The following is a 20537-nucleotide window of genomic DNA, read 5'->3' as shown; positions in this document are numbered from 1 at the left end:
GCACAAAGTTGAGAAACTTGCCACCCATGGTACTGACTGGCTGTAAGTCAAGTGTCTTGACTTTTACACAGGACAGATCCATTGTTTCTAGAAAAAGCAAATTCATCAGGTCAGCGGTATTTAAGTGAGACAAATTGTTGCAAGATGAATGCAATTACCTACAGAAGTTAGGGGAGGAATTTGATATAACTGGAATTGTAACAGTTTTGTCTACAGCTTACAAACAGTGCTAATCCAAAGCATGTACTGGTACGTTAATAAGGCTTGTTCTTCACTCCACACTCCTTCATTACCTTATATCCTCTAGAATCACTTCCTACTTCATGTTTACCAAGAGAGAGTGAGCTCACTGTTGCCATTACATTTCCGGCCCTTTCTCCCTACATTTTTATTCTCATTCCATATTACACATCTAGATTCGGCAACATTTCTGCCTGATAGAGATCAAAATTAGGTGTTCTGACACAATGACAGAAATCAAGAATAATCCAAATGAAGTCAGTGGGGCTCTACTACATGCTGTAAATGAAAGCAACATTTGACTCAATGCTAATACAAAGTGATTCTGAAATACAGTGATGATACCAAAAAGAAAAACAGAAAGGCAGCCGTGATCTCCTAATAGCAGTTTTCACATTCGCTGGCCTTTGTGTAGATTTCCTTTTCATTGCTTCTGTTACAGGCAATGTAAAAATAAAAATAACTAAAAAAACATCCATGTCAGAGGACTACTCAAAAAGAAAAACAAATAGTGAGGAATGGGGTTGTGCATTCACAAAGTTGTGTAGGGCTCAGCTGCAGCTCTGAACTGCCCTTGGAGCACACCAAGATTGTTCCAGCACTAGTGGGGAGTGTGTCATGTTGTGTTGTCTCTCCCCCCTCCACCCCCCACAACTATTGTCTAATTTCTGCTTTGCACCTTTGTCCTTACAGAAACATAACAGTGAAGTTACTTACGTTACCAACACATCAAGGTCAGAATAAATTCAAGGCTTTACTACAAATACAGGGAAAAGAATCTTGGCTCATTTAATTCATAACTTGGGTATACAATAGTGATATATACAGAACCTTTCCTGCTTCATCCTAATTATGAATAATTATCAATACTCAGAATTTCAGAGAAATATCAGCAGAACAGCTCTTGCCTGAAACATTACATATCCACCCGCCATAGGGCTAAGGAAAAGAGCCACTCCAGGAGTAAACCAAAGTCATGCAGGGCTGGGAACAGAGCCCATGTTTCATGTGAATGTCAAATGCAGTAAGCACTAGATCACACTCATCTTCACTGATCATACACAAAGATCTTCCCGGAGTCATGATGCTAACCAGTGATTGACCTTCAACCACAGTCTGATTTTCAGTGGGACCCAGTGACCTGAAGTCAACATCTTAGATTACTATGCTCAGTTCATAAACTTCAAGTGGAAGCAACAATTTACTTTGACTTGCAGCTGAAATCAAATTTGATGCAGGCTTTTAGAAAGGGTAATGCTGTATTATTTCAATATCAGCAATTAAATACTTTATATTAAATATATATAAATGGCAATAATAGACATTTTAAATTTCTTTCAATTCCTCTGCAAGCAATTTTCTTCCAGCACTGTAGAATATCTAATCAGGTTTAAAGAGTACAGGCTATGTCAGTAAAATTCTATACACTTTCACACTACTTTACATTCTACAGTGAAGTAGACATGTTCATTAATAAGAATTTATTAGTATATTTGTAAGATATCTGCAATAAATCTTTAAAGCAAAAAACTAAACATGGATCCATGTTGAGTCCAAAGTGTGCATAATGTTACTTAAAAGTGCACAAACCAGCACCTTGTTAAAAAACAAGCAAACAAAAAACCAAAAAACCCCCCAAAACAACCAAAATAGAAAAACAAAAGGAAAAAAATCCAAAATAACAGAAAAGCAAATGATGGAAAACTGTACTTTGGGCAAACCAAATCAGTTCCAAACAATTTTAATAGGCACCTACTGTGGTTTCTGGAATCATTGTTGCATGCATATCTCTAGTCATATTTGATTTCTCTTTTAGCTTTGACTGGAGTAAGGTATGTTCCATTACACCAATTCGTATGTCCATCTGAATAGTTTCTTGCTTCAATTTTGTTAAGGCCTGTTTAATCTTCACTAGAGGAGCTGTTCAAAAAGAGATAAATAGTGCATCTTTCTGTCAACTGACTTAACACAAAAAAGCATTATTTTCCTATAATTCACTCCTTAAAATTGAATGAACAAAAGGGTGTTCTACTCTAGAGACATGATTGTACTGATACATCATTTTTAATATGCAAGATACTTTAAAGATGAAAATAGGCAGTGACAATTTTGCTATCTTCCTGACATCTTGGATCTGCATAAAGATGTGCATAAACATTAGGATAGGTTTGTCAATGATGTATTTTGCTCAGCTGTAAGCCTCATCCTCGTAGCTGACTTGGGGTTTGGTAGAGAACAGAAGACACCTTCAACAGGAGGTCCTCTTTACCTGTGAAAAAGCTATTAAAATGTTTTGTGCTCCACACTTAATTTCTAGTCCCTCACTTCCAACTAGTATCATCCTAGAGATGCTGCTGCATCATGTTGATCCTTATGATTTTAGGCTTTGGAGTTTATCCTGATCCTTGGCCACGCTGTAATACAAAAAGGGTGTTGTGAGGTAGGTGAATAGCTCCTTCACACTGAAGTGACAGCGCACAAAATTTACTTACAAAACAACAGCTGTGACTATTTAAGTAAATTAGCTGTAGTGGTTACAGCTAAATACAGATACAGCCTGTATATTTAGCCATACTATAATGTGCATCAATTTGTTTCTGCATTCACACTCCTTATAGAGTTGAAACAGAATTCCTTCATCAGAAAAAAATAAACCACCAAACCCTGAGTCTGAGACAAACTAATTCAAATAGCTACATAGTTTTACATATTGAAAAAGTTCATCACAAACACCAAAATGAATTTTTTGATTCCAGCCAGCCTTATCAGGGAATCTAATAGCTACTGCCAGTAACAATTTGAGAATTAACTGGGCTTGAACCTGCAAATGTGTGAACTGCCTCCAGTAAGTTACCAATTATTCAAATCAGAGCCCCCAAAGTTTTGTCTTAAATTTTACAGATAATTTACCAAAGGGAGGAAATGCTGGCATCCCTAGCTTCCACAAACCTACGTAACCTTTTGAAAGAGGCTAAGACTCCTAATTTGCTTAGACACTTTAAAAATTTTTAATACTGATATTTTAGACTAGTCCCTCACTCTGTTTATTTTTCTTTAATAGAGGACCAATTATGTATCCATCACCTGAGAAAACAGGTGCTTTGTTTGAGGCAAGAAACATACTCACCACCATCAGTCATGCTGCTTCCTTTCTCTTCCATTTCCTGTTTTACTCTCTCTAATACTTCCGTAATCTTAAATTAGAGAAGATTTTCCTAATTAAACCAGATGAATGTCAAGTTAAAAAACAAAACAAAACACTCTCCTGAATGACTGCATTCATTAAAAAAAAAAGTCTTAATTGCTGTATACGGAGAAACAATTTTTTTCAACTATGATGAAAATTTTAATTAACCTTTAAGTAAATGTGGTAAAAATTAAGGCAAAAATTGTAACAGGTTGGCCAGGCAGCATGATATTACTGAGAATCTGCGCTTCCCAAAGCAATAGAAAGAACAGTGGAAGTGTTGCAGTGCAAAACCATACGATATCGTCGCAGACCAGGATTCACCAAATGACCATGACGACTGCCCTTCTCCTGGAAATGGCAGGGCTTCAGCAGGTGATGGTGGAACCCTGAGAAATGGCACTGCAGGAAAAGACGAAGCAGCAGCAAAGTCTGCTGGCATGGGTATAGGTATGTGAAATGCATGTATGAAGAATAAAATACATTTCAGCACTGACTATCAACCAGTGTGCCTCTATAGACAATGAAGAAAAGCAACTATATGATTCTAAGCCACAGTCAAGGTAATTATTTAATATTTTTGGCTGTAATATAAAAATGAAAAGCCTTTCATTAAGGCTTCAGTAAGCCTTTTCAGTTAAAAACAAGCAAACAAACAACCCCCCCCCCCCCCCACGTCACTACATTTTTATTGCGTGCCTACAGTGTTATCCATATCGCCTAGTGGGCTGAGACTTGATCACATCTTTGAGAGCAAGTCTGTGGTAATATCCATTATGTCTAGTTTAGCTCAGATATGCACCACTATATTAAACTAGTTCAAAGTCTACCAGCCTGTAACATATTTTTCTTTACTAATCTGCCAACAATTTCCAAAGCACAAAAACATTTTAAATCTGAAATCATAGAGTACTCTCTTTTTCAAAATTACTACTTGGAGAGTAAAATAGAAAGAAGCTCTAATTCTGCGGAAGCCACACACTAAGAAATCTTTGACAGAAAATTTTTGTTAAGCTGCTATGATTATTACCTACTTAAAGTCTCAAATCTCTTTTATGATTTCCAACAAGTTCTTAAGCCATGGTCTATTACATGACTATTTCAGACATATTAGCATCTAATAAATAAAGTGGACTTTTCAAATCCAAACAACAGAACTGTTAAAAAAAATTCTGAATTGGACAAATGATTGAAATATTTGGAAATCTGAAAGTAAATATGAATGAAAAGCCATGAAACTCAAAAACTTGGGGCAATTAGGAGTCTGGGTTTGGGGTTTTTCTATTTGTCACAACATGGATTTAAAAAAAATTACCTGAAAAACAGTACTAAATAGTAGCATAATTTGACTGGCATCAAAAAGTTACTATTTAGTCAAATAATGTTTCAAATGCTTGGAAGGTGAAAATTTCTTATTTTTTGTGTTCAGTTTTAGCAAAATAAGAGTTGAGCTTTTCTTCTTCCATAGACTTTATAGACGCGACTTGATTAATTCTCCACAATTCTAGGAGAGAGGCTATAACATACAGAACATTTACCCTCATTTACAAATTGGGGAAATTAGGAGAGCTCACAAATAGTTTGCCCAAGTTCACAAGTTAAAATCAATGGCAGCCTGGGATGAAAATTCAGGAATTGGACTTTCACTAAACAAACACATTAAGCTTTAACACAAGAACATATCAGAAAAAACTAAGTTTATAAAACTGCAAACACTGAACATCAAGTCTCTGAAATTTATTTTAAAATAAGCAGAATGCAAATTATGTGAAGATGTGTTTTACCTCTGAAAGCACTTTAATCCTTTCAGTTACTCCTCCACTTCCCTCCTGGTACTTTTCTCTAGCCTGGAAGGAAGCAAATTTTTTGCTGTAATGATAAAGCTGAAGACATACATGCATATAGCTCACAGAATTTATTACACCAGAACTTGCTGTCATGGGTCACAAGCCCAGAAGTTCTCCCACAGAGTCCCAACAACATTAACAGGGCAATACATATGAGGATGGGCTTGAAACATCAGCCTGTGCAATGATTATCATTCAGAAATTTAAAGCAGTTTTAAAAATTTTGAGTAACAGCCCTAATGCATATACAGTAAGAAGTAGGTTTTCCTAATTATTTACATGCGAGGACACAAACACACAGAAAATTTGTAATGGAGACAGAACCTAATACTGAAATCCAGAATACTTTCTCCTCAACGGTAAATTACTCTCTTGAAGTTTCAGTTTATGACTCAAGTAGACAATGTAAGCTGCTGTTTCTTTAGCTGCAAACAAATCAAAAGATACTGCTGCAGCAATCTTTTTCAAGGTGTTATGAAAAATAACTTTGAGAATATTTTATATATTCTGAAATTATGTTTGCAGTCATTCTACAGTGAACCCTCTCTCCGCTACCCCATATACCTGGAAATCAGGAGACATCAAAAATCATCATGCATCAACACATTTTTACTTGGTTTATTGAACACAATGAGTTTACACAGCAATGTTGCACACAGGTGTTCCTAGTTTATTAACTGAGGTAGGTAACAGTCATATTCGATACTTCAGTTTAACAGCAAGGTAAACAGCAAGCAGAAAAGTCAAATCCCGTTAGTCTTATTTTTATGTGATGCCCAGAAACATGAGCAAAAGGGCTAGCCAAACGGCAGCTTATACAGGACTCCTAACTAGAAAATTAAGAAGCTTCTCAAACAGCAGTCTATTAGGACAAAAACTAAATGAAGTAAAGTGGTAATCAGGGTGCTTTGTGCAAATTAGCGCAAGTAATCAATGTAAGAGATGAGTGCTGGACTGACACTGTAGTTTTTCCACTCATCACAGATGTGTGAACTTCACAGGGAAAGCAGAACTAGCAATTTACTAGCAGCTCAAGACTGGCAACAGATTTACATAATATTCATGCAAAAAACATTTACTTTCCTTTGTAGAATAGCTGAATAAAAATTGCTAATTTAGCTTAACAACTATATAATTTGACAGCCAATCAAGTTTTCCCATGGTTTACATCCAACAGCAGAATTCACAGAACACTCCCCCAATTCTTCTTAATAAGAGTTAATAGAAGTTAATAGAAGAGAAGGCAACCACAACAGGTCTGTGCATTACCTCACTTAACAAGGCTTGTGCTGAACGGTATTCTTGAACCAAATGCTCCAACTGATTGTTGATGTACTTTTCCCTGCTGTTGATCTTTTCCAACGTTCTGCTGATTTCATTATGAAGTTTGTCAAGGTAACCCTAGAAAATCATATTCTGTGGGCTGACAGTATACAGATAACATGTAAAGAGCATTAAAATGATGCTGTAATTCAGAAAGGATATGGAATCCTACAAGTGAGAGAAAAATAGTACAGCACACTATGTATAGCCAATGAAGAATTATTCCCTGATGTCTTCTGTTTCACCCAACTTCAAAATATGTACTTGAGCTGTAATGCTTCCATCATTTCTCCCACAAAATTAATTACAAATGTCACCATCAATAAGTTATTTTAACAGCAGCATTTGACAGTGCTTTGGGTTTTTTTGTTTTTTGTTTTAAATCAACTGTTATTCAGATTGTATTACTCTATTTTGCCCTCTGTAGTCAGGATGTACTTATGCTAATGATATGTTAATGAACTATTATATCCCTGTTAATCCTCAGATATAAAACTCTACTTCCCACAAGATCTCTTTTGCCAGTCCCACTGTCCTTAATCATCATTATCACATATTTCCTTTTTAGTTGTACAGCATTATCTTAAGTAAAATAATATAATTTTCAATCTAGCTCTAAATGCATATCTAATAAAAGAGAAAATAAAAACACTGATACATCAGTGGAATATTCAGCACATACAAGACATACCCTAGTTTCTTTCAAAGCAGATTCAATTCCATCCTTATGCTGATGCATTTGATCTACATGGATCCTCCAATCCTAAAAAAGAGATGCCACAAAGTAAAACACAAGTAAAATACAGCTTTATCCTTCACTGGTTGCTAAAGAAAGGCCGATACGCAACTCAGGGTCAGTCCTCTTGTGTATTATCACCACATATCATTCTGCCACTGCTATGTTCATAGCCAGAGGCACTTGCTTAACATGACAGTTGATAAATCTCCTAAACACCACAATGTGATGCTCAGATCTAGAAACAAACACTGACATGCTCAGCGATAGGACAGTAGCTATGCTTTTTAGAGTCTGTTTGATCTTCATGGAAGTATTTCTGCTAGAAACCACTCTGGGCACAAATATTGAAAATATTGATTATAGCTCTGCTAGCTCAGCTTATTCTTAGGGAGAGAAAAGAAGTGCTTTGAATGTCCAAGACCTACAAATTTCAGAACTATCCAATCTTTCTTTTCTAGTTAAGCCTTACTGTTATCAGGAGGAAGATGGAAAGAAATGAAAGATGCAGCAATAACTAAACTTGTTTTCAATAGTGGGACAAAGCTAGAAGGGAAGAAAATTATTTGCAGCAGCTAGGTCATAGGAAACATACATGGAGTCAGGCATGGGGGAAGACAAAAGGGGCTGTTTTAACTTGACTAGGTAGGCATCTTTTACTTTGAAATCAATTCCAGTCTCAATATTTATCACAAGTTTTCACTTATCAGTCCAGACTTTTACATCCCCAAGACCAAGAGCACAGCTGCAGGCAGTACTTTGAGTTCAGAATGAAGCAGAGTAGCAGCACTTCACAATTAATGTTATTCCAATATTGTGTTTCTGAACATACTAAAAGATTTTTAATCTTTTGGTAGTGTATTGGTCAAGGTGTTAAAAAATAAAGTGATGCTGATAAATCTTTATCACTTGAAATCAAAGTTTAGCAGACTTTCTTGTAAAATAGGTACAAAACAGCAGAACATGGCAGCTGCATACTTAAACATGTGCCTTCCTTCAATCACAAAGAGTTTCCCTGACTTGAAGTGAGGCTATTCTACTCACCTGCATAGGACATGCACAAAACTACCAAAGGACTGGTGCTTCTATCAGATGAGCACATGTGAGCACCTTCAACAGCTGTTCAGCCCATGAGGCTTGCTCAATATTTATAGGCATGCAGCTGCCCACTAGTCTCTTCAGGAATTAAACAAAGGCTAGTAAAGAAAATGTGTGTATGCTGTCTGTAGGGTCTTACATTGGCAGCAGATTCAAGATCCTTTTCTTGGTCTGGTGACAATTGCTAGCAATTTGGCAAATGTTGGAGTTTAAAAAAATAAAATAAACAACAAACACCGCAAAACAAACAACCCCCCTGAAACTTTAAAAATACAATCAATTTTCTAATGCACTCTGTGAAACCATTAACCCTCTCCTGACACAACATATGCATGCACAGCTGAGGAAACTGAATATGATGCTTTTCTTTATAGAAAGAAAAAAGTCAAACTAGAGTGAATATTTTTTCCAGTTATTTCTGAAAGCACAGAAACTAGAAGAAGTAGAATCCTCTTTTCATGTTCATTTTGACACATTCCTTAAAGTCAAGAGATGGTGCATTGAAATGGGAACTAGTAAAACTCAGTTTCTACTGTGGCTTTAATTTTCACTGTACACATTTATCAAGCTTTCATTTCTTAATGTGGGAATCAAGTATCATGTTCTCTGTAACAGGTGAGCTTGCTGAATACCAGTGGAAGGTAGCCAAAACCAGAAGTTTCTTCACATAGAAGAAGGCAACATAGCATAAGACAGGCAAGCAATTTAACATGTATTTGGCAGCTCAGCCTTCTTTTGGCAAGATCAATTATCTTTCATTGAATTCTCTATCACTGCTACAGACTGCTCCACCACCCCAACTATCTGGGCCACTACAAATGAGCAATTTCACTATTGCACCAATCTGCGAGTGCTATACAAGCTCTGAGAAAGAATGCTTGTGGCAGTGCCAGAAAAGGGCACTACACTTTGACTGGCCAAAGGTAGATGTCTGCATCTGAGCTCCTCATTCTAGATTCCTTGGACTGGATTATGGAGAGAAACACACATTTCTAGGAAATGATAAATTTCATCTTGAGGTAGCTAGACAAGTAAAATCAGTCCTAAGAGTATTCCTTTCTTTTTGCTGAATATAAGGACAGCCCATGATGACAAGATCAGACATACAGACCTACTTTACTGACATTTAAAGTTCAGCAAGATGAATTCCATACAATCAACCTTTTATGCGTCTGACAAAACAGTTGCATATTAAGAAGCTCCTCAGTTATCTTCCAGGAAGAGCTATTAATAGCTGCTAGACTGAAGGTATAATTTTTCAAAAGTATGAATTCACTGGAAATGTTTAACGATTTAAGAAGTTTCCACTGAATTCACGTAAATGTATGAAAATAAGGTGCCCTGCTGGTAGCAGGAAAAAAAAAATTATTATATAATATTGGAGAAAACCCTACTGTGAAGTATTTCTTGTAGGGTCAAAGTAAGCAACAAAGGTTCTGAAATGATAGCCCTGGAGAAGATTATTATTTAGAAGACTATTAATAATGATAATAATATAATTATTAACAATTCTGGGCATGACAAAAAAAGAGAATAAATGTAAATGGAAATGTAATCAACACTGCTGATTCAAATCACACTTTATTCACCAAATGTACACACACAAATCCACTCTCACATACCTTATTGTCAGTCCTGACTGTAACTTTCAGCTGTGGAAGTACACGTTCCACTTCCAGATTCCACTCTGCTGCATCTGTTGTGGACTCCAAAATCTCTTCTTGCTTTGTAGAATCACTCATGCCCTGCATTAAAAAAAAAAAAAAAAAAAAAAAAAGTTTTATACAAGAGATAATCATTATACCTAGTGAGAACTGTTGGAAACCACATTACAATGCCTTACAGTGTTTATATCAGTAAAACACTTATATCCAGAAAGATCTAGAACTACAGATATAACTGAATTTTTAATGGCTTTCTTTGAATTCATAAAGATTAGGAATTGAAATAATACGTATCTTTTCTGAACATACATAGAATTTAGAAGAAATGCATATAATAAAAAATTATAATACATTTCAGAAACAACAGGGAAAAATAATAAAAATACATTTAAGAAACTAACGCCACGTTTCTCTAACGGTCTCTGCAAAAACATCTTGCAAATGTTTCCAGCACCCTTGCAGGAGATCACTTTAGAAACTGGCTGTATATTTTTCTTTTAAAATAAGCTAATTCATTTCAGTTGGAATATTTTTCAAGTTTAGGCTCTCCAAGTATTTTCAGAATTAAGTCTAGCATGAATAAATTGGAGCTAAACATGTAAGATCTCTTAAAAGAGGACTGATGAGTAACAACTTACTGATTTGTAAGTTTGTGCCTTTAGAACATTCAGATCGATGAAATTTTCTTCATTGTCTGACTCTTCTTCCTTCAGAAAAGTTGCAAAGCAAGACTTCAGTAATTATTGCATAATCTTTTTTCAAATTTTTTATTTTGCAGGAGTATAGGAAAAGGGGTATTAAATTCCAAATTTATGAACAAACCAAAACATGGAGAGTTTTTGAAAATGGAGCTTGCATTTACTTAAAATCTTCTGAGGACACTCCGCATCTTCTGGTACAAGGAGGCAGATAGAAACTACCTCACATTTCCCTGGAAATGCTACAGGATTAAAAACCAACCAAACAAAAAACATGACATGAGCCATTATCAAGAAGTTACAATACCACAGAACTATTTTGGCGTAACCAAGCCCTAAAACTTTGCCTTTAAAAGAAATAGAAAAAGCCAGACCTGTACACAGTATTCAAGATGAGGTTTGCATCATGAATTTAGATTTGCAGAATGATGCTGTCTTTTACGGAGGTCCAGAACGATGCTTTCTGTTTCGCTCCATTTTTTTTCCTAATAACTCCAAGCAATCAATTTGCTTTCTTGCCCATGACTGAGCATGGTGATGATGGTTTTATAGAATTATCTTTTATAGCCTCAAGATTGCATTTCTCAGTGATCATGATCAGCTCAGAACCTATCACTGCATATGTAAAATCAAAGATATTTTTCCCATGTGTTACCCTCCATTTATCTATGCTGAACTTCACCTGCCATTTTATCACCCAGACACTTCCCCCTTGTGCAGTTTGACCTTCTGTAGTTCTCCTCAGTCAGCCCTTGTCTTTTCCTCTCAAGCCAGCTTTCATTATTCACCCTTTTTCTAAACAATTCTTGAATGCTGCAATAGCACAGGTCTTAGTACAGACACCTTCAGGACTCAATTAGTGAAAACTTGGGAGCTTATTCCTGTACCTTACCTATTTTTTAAACTAACAAGGACCATGTAGTTTATTTTCTTCTGGCATGTTTGGCCCTTAGCCCCCCAGTTCTGTAAGGAATTAATGGTGACTAGATTAGGACTTTCTTCTGCTAAACAAACAATATGTACTTGTGCAGCACACAGAAGAATGTATTACAACACCACTACAAGAACAAAATAGAAGTGCAGTTATCAGAACTGAAGATCAAAACTGAACAGATCTGGCTGGACTAGCTACTGTTCACGTGGTTCCCCAAGACTTATAGGACTAAGCATGTCTGTATCAGCCTCATCAATTTTATCTGAAAGAAGCAAAAACAGAAAAACAATCGAGGAAGCTCATCATTAGCATTTAACCACTAGCAATCCCGCTAAATTCAATTATGCATGCGGGTAATATATTCAGGATGTATCAATATATTGGCAGCAACAATGGATTGGAAATAAATTATTATATCAGCACATAATTAAACCCTGTAGAACCAACAGGGGCTCCAAAATGTGGTCATCTGCATGGTATAAACCTAGTTTGGGGTTTTACAAACTTCAGAGATCTCACTGAATGTTAGCCGTGAAAATCATGGTCTCAGACACAATCTCAGAGCAAATACAGAGGTTCTTTGAAGGGCTTCATCTGTGCTTTAGTTACATGTTTCCTCCCCACTTCCCCATTTAAACCTTAAACCTTAACAAGACACAAGTAAGAGCAGATAGCTGACTGTTTTCATATTTAAAGCTTTTAGCCAACAGTTTTAAGTTTTGAGGCTTGTCAAACACGCAGTATAGAATGCCTCTTTTCTTTCTCATAATTATTCAGACTTTTCCTGTGGGGACTTCATAGCAGATAAAAATGCAACCAGACATTAACACCCACACCCCAGTATTTGCATACTGCATGAAATTTAAGAATAGGCTGGAATTTTTCTTGGATAATAAAAATGAGAAAAATAAGGCAATTCTTAACAAAATTGTGGGGAAAGGAGGAAGAGAAGCAAACTCTTCAGCTTATATGTTTGAGGACTATTGTGGTCCATGAGTTAGGCCACATTCAGAGCCATATGATAACGTTACTGGCACACTACTTCCCACATTTGTGACCTTCAGCTGTTTCCAAGCACTTGAAAAAGCTAGATAGAAAAAAAAGATGGTTCTGGCATATTCTATCCAGTATTGCTGTGCCTAAGACTCCAGAAAATTCTTTTGTCCTCAAATAATTTACTGACCTAGCAAGCGAGCACTCTTCAGGCACAGCTTTGACTATTTTGGTTTCTGATCTATATTTACTTTGCGCAGAATCATCACCTTTTGGTTAAGTCAGATGTGAAACTAACTTCTTTTTGTTATTTCCACTTCAATCATCTTCAACTAGCTTCCCTCTCCCGAAAAGTCTTGTTTAAGTCAGCAGTAAAAAGATGTACTTCTAGGACACCAACAGAGGTTTGTGAAAATGAAAATGCCTCCTTGGGATCACATTATGCCACTAGGCTGCAGACAACGAGAATCCAACTCTCAAAAACAATCTGCTGAGAAAGTCAATCAGCAACAAAACTTCTATTCAACATCCACCCATCACTAAATGCTAAAAACATATTTGAGCTTATAGCCTTATTTCATAAGCTGTTTCACAGACAAGGCAACTTCACTGTAACGATTATAGGTGAACAGGCATAAACAAAAAAGTTGATCCTCAAAAATTGCCATTGTGGTGGAAAAATGTATTTCAAAGCTCTTCAAACTATAATCTATAGGATATAGGAATAATTTATACCTTTTTCTTCACATCAATCATGGTAATTAGAGCACATAGAAAGATGTATTCGCAGTCTGAATGGATGACAGGATATAAACATTTTATTCATAGAATATATTGTGATGAAGTGCCATTATATTGCCCTTCAGAAACAATTCTGTAACTTTTATTTAGGTCATTGCAAGTGTTTTAAAACAAATCTTCAGTCTCTAGAAAAACTTTTTCATCTACCCTACTCCCAAATCTTCAGATCAACTAAGTATCAAAGTTACTGTTTGGTATTTACAGTAAAGTCTGATTTATGACAGTTAGCTCTCTATTAATAAAATGCTGAGCAACTATTTAAACAAATATTAGCCAATTCTGGAAGCCGGGATTGGTTCAAGTGTCATTTAACATCAATAACAGCTTGCCTCAGTAGAAAATAAACAGTTCTGAATCTATGTAATTTTAATGTCTTGTTAGATACTGCCACACTTCATATTAACTATAAATGCTCATTAGCCTATATGTTCTGTCCTGAAGAGTTTATAATCTTATCTAAAAGGAAACAAAAAATCCTACAGAAAAGCTGATGATATAGGAAAGAAGATGCAGGAAAAAAGCGTGAGGAAACAGACAGTAGAAAATACTTCCTAAACAAAGCCAAATAAAATGAATAGTGAGTAAAATTCCCTCATAGTTGACCAATACCAACATAATCAAAACCAGCCAGGTAAACTTACCACAACTTCCTCTTCCAGTTTATTAAGTGTTAATTCTGCATCATCTTCTGTTATTTCTTCTTCTTCTAGCTCTTCTGTTGGATATATTGGTCTGTAAAATGTTCAAAGAACACCAGCTTTTAAACACAGTTAATAAGATGTTATTCTGTAAATTCTCCTAATCAAACAAAAGACTTCATGAGAAATATGGATGATGCAGAATATGACTAGACAGTGATTGGTCTCTCATATATTTAAACAAATAAAATTAATACTCAGCCTCAAAGTCTTTGTTTATCTTGAACTTAGTCTTCAAAGCGAGGGCTAATTATTATGCTAAGCAGTACAGCACATTTGTACTGAAAAGACACCTGGGGATTAACTTTTGATTCATTTTCTCTTCTGGTCTAACTTTATAAAATTCAAGTGCAAGTCTGACAGACTCATTTTTGGCTTACTGAAATCCAAGTACTAAATAGACACAATGGTAAAATATTTCCAAGGTAGAAATTACTTCACTATATCCTGGCAAAACCAATCAGAGGTAGGGGAATGAAATAAAGAGCACTTTTAAACAAATTTTCATATACTTAAAATTATCCTTCATCTAATTTCTCCTGATATTTCCTTCACCTTAAATACTCAAAGTTACTGTAGTCTATTTGCAACACGATTCAAATAGTGTGCATACCTCCAACTTAACAGGTCAAGAATTTAGCTATTGATTAATGGGACCTAAAGGGATATTAATATTTTTCAACTCAACTGTCAGATTAGCAAACAGTTACATATAGGGAAATGAACAAAAAGAGGTAATCAGTCAACCTTTTATAAATTTAGCCTATTAATTACCCAAACTCATCCTTGCCAGTAATGCCACTAAACCGTGTGAATTTGAAAGAGGAATTAATCTGACCCACTGCTTCAAGCCTTGGTGAATTTGTGTTTTGAATCTCACAGAAATATCAAATAAAACATTTCCTATCATTATCACATTTTGTCTGCTATCCTTTACAATTACAATTTACATTTGTTCATTGGAAAATGAGGTATAAGGAAGGAGTCTTAAAAGTGTACTATATACCTTTTCCAGCTAAAGCCAGTGTATTTCAAGGCTTCTTCAGCTAAACAGTCAAGAACATAGCATGCTTGTTCTCCATAACCTGCCTTTAATTTTGAGGGAGGAAAATCCACAGGCCTTCCCTAAAATAAAGAGGTAATGCTGTTTAATAACTGCTACCCATCAATCAGGTTTTCCTCTCAGGAAAGTAATCAGATTTTTCACACTAATACTGAAGCGTCCGCTTCATATGAAGAATTTACCAATTTAATTCACATTCTTTCCCTGTGCCACTCCAGTCAGGCAACAGAAGAGAAAACTGAACAACCCAAGGAACAATCTTAAAGTACCCAGTGAGAGGATACGCACAGGGAGCAGAAGTGTCAGAAGCTGCAAGGGAGCTGGATGGTCAAGCAGATACATGACATGCTGGCAAGGTAATGAACAGCAAAGGAGGAAATCAGGCACTGAGATTCAAATAGCAACCTTTCAACATTGCCTTGTTTGTTCCAGATTTTATTTATAATTTATTACTGTCCTGCAGAATGAACATCTTACTAAGTTACAGTTTTACTCTTTTAGCAAACAGCGTACTTAACATTGTTTAGGAGTGCACCACAGTATAATCTTCCATAAGATCATATTCTAAATATTTTACACCATTTAGGTTTTGATTTTTTATTCAACTGTACATTTTAAAGAGTAGTTAGTGAATTCTCCCTCAGGCAGCCCTCTTAAGTAGATATACCCTCCTGACCTTAAGGGTTTTTTTTAACTATTGAAAAAAATCCCAATAGCTCCTGACAGTTTATGCAAAAAAATATAAACCCAATTCTAAACCATTTCTTTACTATGAGTTATACCATTGACTTCAGCAGGAGCAGGACCATAAGCACTAATTTCTGAGAATTATACTACTATATACAAGCACTATATATGTGGCAATACAAGCAGTGAAACTGATCTAATTCATTTTACAGACTATGGAACAAAACTAATTAGAACCACATATAATACCATAAGACCATTTTTGTAGCACCAAAATTTAGCACATAGGTACTGTTATAAACTTCCAATTAGCTAATTAGCATCACACAAACTTATAGACAGGAAAAAGTCTGTTCGGGAATATACTCAGACAGGGGAGGAAGTGTGATTACTGTTATTTCTGAAGACGATGAACATATTTGAAATACCCTTGGAAAGACAGCATGATAAACACTTACAAATGATCGCAGTTCTGAGAGTATTTTTGATATTATTGCATTGGGATCATCATACTCTTGTGGCTGCTCGAAGGGATGTCCTGATTTAGTGATCAGCCAAGCAGCAAGGGTACAAAACATAAAGAACTGCTCACCAGGATTAGTGGGCAGCGCAAAGTAGTGCCTGTTAAAAAGGAGAAAAAATGGTAAAAAAAGATATTTTGCATTCCTGAAGCAATTCTAAAATTACAGGTCAGCACAGGCTAGGAAAGCAGTTTCGTTAACTGACTTCTCAATGAGTGAGCCACCTGAACTAAATTCAGGATGTCTATTTTCACACACCACTGCAGTAAATTTTCTACATGCAATTCATTTGTTTCCTGTTTTAAGTTATTGTCAACATTAGACTTAGAACCAAAGGGAAACTGGGGTGTCCTCCTCCCTTCCAGCAAGATTAGGCAGCTTCAGTTAAACACCACTGAATTAACATTTCCATATAAGACCAAGTTACTCCTCTAATTTACCTGAACAGTCTTGAAATGAGTTGAGCTCAATTCTGTTCCCACTGACTTTTAGGGATGCAGAATCCACTCCATCATTCCATAAAATGTCACTAAGCAATTAAGGTTCTATAGAAAGGAGTCATTCAAATGTCACTTGCATAACATAATGCATCTTTAAAAGCTCAAAAGAATCAAAAGTCATAGACCCATAATCACCGACACCTTGTGGTCCATGAATGAGATGAGCTGGCTTTGTTTAATCTCAGGCAGTTTTCACAAGGGAAGGGACTTAAAGTGCAAGAGAAAATTTAAATTTAAAACCATCCTAAGAACAGCTTATTAAAATGGCCTGATAACAACTGTCAATGTCACACAGGAAATAATCTACTCTAAAAACAATATGAATATGATCTACTGCTAAAGCTTTATACTTGTACCCATGACACAGGAAGCCAGGGTGGATTTGTCTCATCCACCTCTTATTTACTTTAGAAAAGTTGAAAAATGCATCAGAAATGCTTATTTCTCTCCAGTAAAAGGGGTCTAGACAAATAGCTCAAAGACAAGTATCTGTATTTGGGTCATATATCCTGCCTCATGTTATAAAAAGATAATTCTATTCCTCCAAGTGACCACATGAAAACCTGAATGGCACTTCTGTGGGGAGGAGAGAACAAATTTAACAAAGCCTGGTTGCCTAGAGAGGTGTGTCCTGTGTCTGTTTACAGTCCTCATCCATGCCATTATAGCACAGAAATCCTACCTCCTGTTCCTTCCCTAACATCCCCAAAGATTCTTCCTGACAACAACAATACATCCAGTTCCTTTTGCTCCAAAATCCCCCAAACCCCTTCCCCTTCCCATGTCCCTCAACTACCAGGTGAGCAAGAGGCATCTAAATAAGTGTATAAGCTCAGATCAGGAGCATGCTTTTGAAGTACTTCTTCCACTCTCCCCCACCTACTGTGCTTGGGGTTGCATTACAGAGCAGAGTATACAAACCGGATGTATTCTGGATGAAAGTAAATTGAAAGATGTGGTCCAAGACTGCATCTAATGGGCTGTAACAACAGCCTATTAAATGTCATCAGCAAAAAAAATTAAATTCTTTTCCTTAGAGAGCATAAAAGTAAATTTTTAAAAGCTTTATATTTTTGTTACATTTGACATATTTATTCTCACATCTTCCTATCCTAATTTCTGGTGTATGCACTCCATCTCCCTCATTCTCTTTAAAAGTCTTCACAAATATGCTGTTACAACAGGCCCTCCCATCTTAATTGAAAGAGTAGGATTTTTTAAATCTAAAGTGTTAATTAGCAGTGATATGTCATAGCTATGAATAGACAACAGGTTTTTAAATCAATCTTAATAATAATCCTTCATCTTTGAAAATATCTGAATGCCGGCCTCTTGGCATTGTATATTTTAAACATAACAAACAATATAAAAAGCCCAAACCACCAAGCTGAATATGTGTTCACCTTTGCTAATATAATTTCTGTCTCCTAATAATTGTTATCTTGCCTTAAATAAGACGCCAAAACTGATGGGATCATTTATGTGAGATACATGAAGACTTTTGTAAGATCTGTTGGACTGTCTACTACATCCCAAATGAGAGATCAAACAGAAAAAAAGTGGGGGAAAATAAAGAGGTATTAAATACTCGGGATTTCTTTCTACTAACACTTGGATTTAGCATCTTCGATGTGCATATTCATTGGCACATTTTGATGCCTTTCATTGCAACCAAGAAGGCTATAAACTTTTAAGTCAAGAGTTTCATACTATGCCTTCAACATCTACTGTTTAAGTCTTAACCAAACCAAACTTGAGATGTGGGAACCACAAGCATAGCCAAGATGCAAGTCCACCGACCTGCAACACAGTACTAATAAAGCCCTGAATTACCAGCCCTTCCCACATCCCTGCACAAACTCAGGGCAGTCAGTGCAAAGGGGCACCTGCTCACTGCTTGTAAGGCACCTCAAGCCTTTGCCTCGTGTGACAGCACACAGGAAGGGCACAGGCAACGCCATGCGAGACTCTGAGGCGGTTTTCCTCCTCTCCCCTCCCCAGCTGGGCGTCCTGACAGACCTGAGCCCCCGATTTCCCCGACGGCAGCGGGGATTCCCCGATTTTCCGCTGCCAGGAGGAGGAGAAAGAGGAGGAGGAGGTGGAGGTGGTCCCGGGCGCCCGCGCCGCCAGCAGTGGAGCCCCTGCCCTCCCCGGGCCGCCCCCATCGGGCCCGGTGGGCGCTGCGGCGCTCGGGCCCGCACCTGGAGAGCGGCCGCATGTTGTGGCGCCGCAGCGCCTCCTCCTCGTAGCTGAGCAGCTTCAGCTTCTCCAGCACGTCCTCCATCAGCACGAACATGTGATAAGCCGCGCCCGGACCCCGCTCCGCCGCCTCCTCCCCCCCGCGCTGCTCCCGGCCGCGGCCGCTCCCGGCCTCCTCCGCCATTTTCGCGGACCCCCACCACCACCGCCCGTCGCCAGGGCAACCGGCTCCACCAATCCCCTCGCCGCACTTTCGGCGCGAGCCACCAATGGTGGCGAGGCATGCCCGGCCAGGCATCCAATCACCGCTCCGTTACGGCACAGCGCCGCTTCCCCCCTCCCGGCCCCGCCTCCTGAATTCCGCGGATGAGAGGGAGGGACGAGAAAGCGTCGCGGTCGTCACTTCCGCTCCGTACCCAGGGGGGTGGCGAGGGAACATGGCGTCCTTGTTCAATAGGCGGGGCGGGGGGCGTTTTTTTAAAAACATTTCCGAAGTGCCCCCCTTAGCTGCTTTCCTTTACCTAATAGGTGACCGAGCTTTGCGCTTTTATGCACAAGCAAGGGCTCTCTACGGGGTCTTTGGCTTTGACCTCACAAGCAGTGCTGCAGTTGCGCGCTGAAAGGCTGTGCTCTCTGGGCTTGTGCATAGGAAAGGGGGGTGGAAGCCTAGTCCTTGGAGGAAACCAGGAGACAGGTCGTGTAGGCACAGTCCTACTGTTTACACTTGCTTTGATTTTGGCGGAGCCTGTTCCCTTTTGCTTCCCTTCCCCCCCCCCCTTTTTTTAGTTGTTGCAAGCCCTCTTCCCTAATTTCAGTTGTACTATCGGGTTCTTCTGTTGAAAATCACCTAACATGGTGTTTCAATTGCCCAGAGAAAATGAAGTGCTAGTAAATTACTACTGTTAGAGAGAAGAGAAAATTGGTTATCTAATGCTGCAAGACAGCCTAATGCATGTACTGTTCTTGTTTAAGACTACCAGCTTTCCAAGAACAGCATCATACTGATTTACGTCTTGGTTTATATTTAAGATTGTAAGTTCTTTTTGCCCAGTGTCTGTACAGAATTTACCTCTCAATCCATGAGTGAGATTCGTAAATTACGCATTAATAAAAATACAAGAATTGCCAGTCTTTGTACTGTGGCTACAGCACTTATGCTCTCATAATGCACAGTTGCAATCCCAAAGTGGTATCACTGCTGCTAGTGAAACCACATATTTGGCAATAATTAATTTCTTCTGTTACTCATTTACAGCTTGCAGGAATTATTAAAATGCTCGTTCAATTAAGCCAGGCAGAAAGGTGGTTAAGAGCAAAAGCAGGGAATGCAGAGGCGTGGAAACTTTAG

The 20537-nt window shown here is 37.6% G+C and overlaps 1 protein-coding gene across 5 annotated transcripts; it reads right to left on the bottom strand.

The window, feature by feature from the left end:
* Positions 1 to 1052: 1052 nt before the first annotated feature.
* Positions 1053 to 19392, bottom strand: IFT57 (intraflagellar transport 57). Of its 5 annotated transcripts, none has more exons than XM_067300733.1 (12): positions 19192 to 19392; positions 16428 to 16590; positions 15226 to 15344; positions 14163 to 14253; positions 10734 to 10802; positions 10054 to 10176; positions 7289 to 7360; positions 6544 to 6675; positions 5212 to 5274; positions 3368 to 3434; positions 1997 to 2160; positions 1053 to 1457 (listed from the first exon to the last, which is right to left on the bottom strand). In XM_067300733.1, the coding sequence occupies exons 1-12, from the start codon at positions 19371 to 19373 to the stop codon at positions 1410 to 1412; spliced, it is 1293 nt and encodes a 430-aa protein (XP_067156834.1). In that variant the 5' UTR covers positions 19374 to 19392; the 3' UTR covers positions 1053 to 1409. The 5 variants fall into 5 exon arrangements, 4 of the variants coding, with proteins under 4 accessions (XP_067156834.1, XP_067156842.1, XP_067156850.1 ...); XR_010884835.1 differs by lacking the exon at positions 1053 to 1457 and adding an exon at positions 2510 to 2654 and having other exon boundaries at positions 2088 to 2160; XM_067300741.1 differs by lacking the exons at positions 1053 to 1457; positions 1997 to 2160 and having other exon boundaries at positions 3374 to 3862.
* Between the last annotated feature and the right edge of the window lie 1145 nt (positions 19393 to 20537).

This window comes from Apteryx mantelli, chromosome 1, assembly GCF_036417845.1.
Source record: "Apteryx mantelli isolate bAptMan1 chromosome 1, bAptMan1.hap1, whole genome shotgun sequence".
Taxonomy (NCBI): Eukaryota; Metazoa; Chordata; class Aves; order Apterygiformes; family Apterygidae; genus Apteryx; species Apteryx mantelli.
The sequence above is the reverse complement of the archived record's forward strand: the minus strand, read 5'-3'. Positions and strand labels throughout refer to the sequence as shown.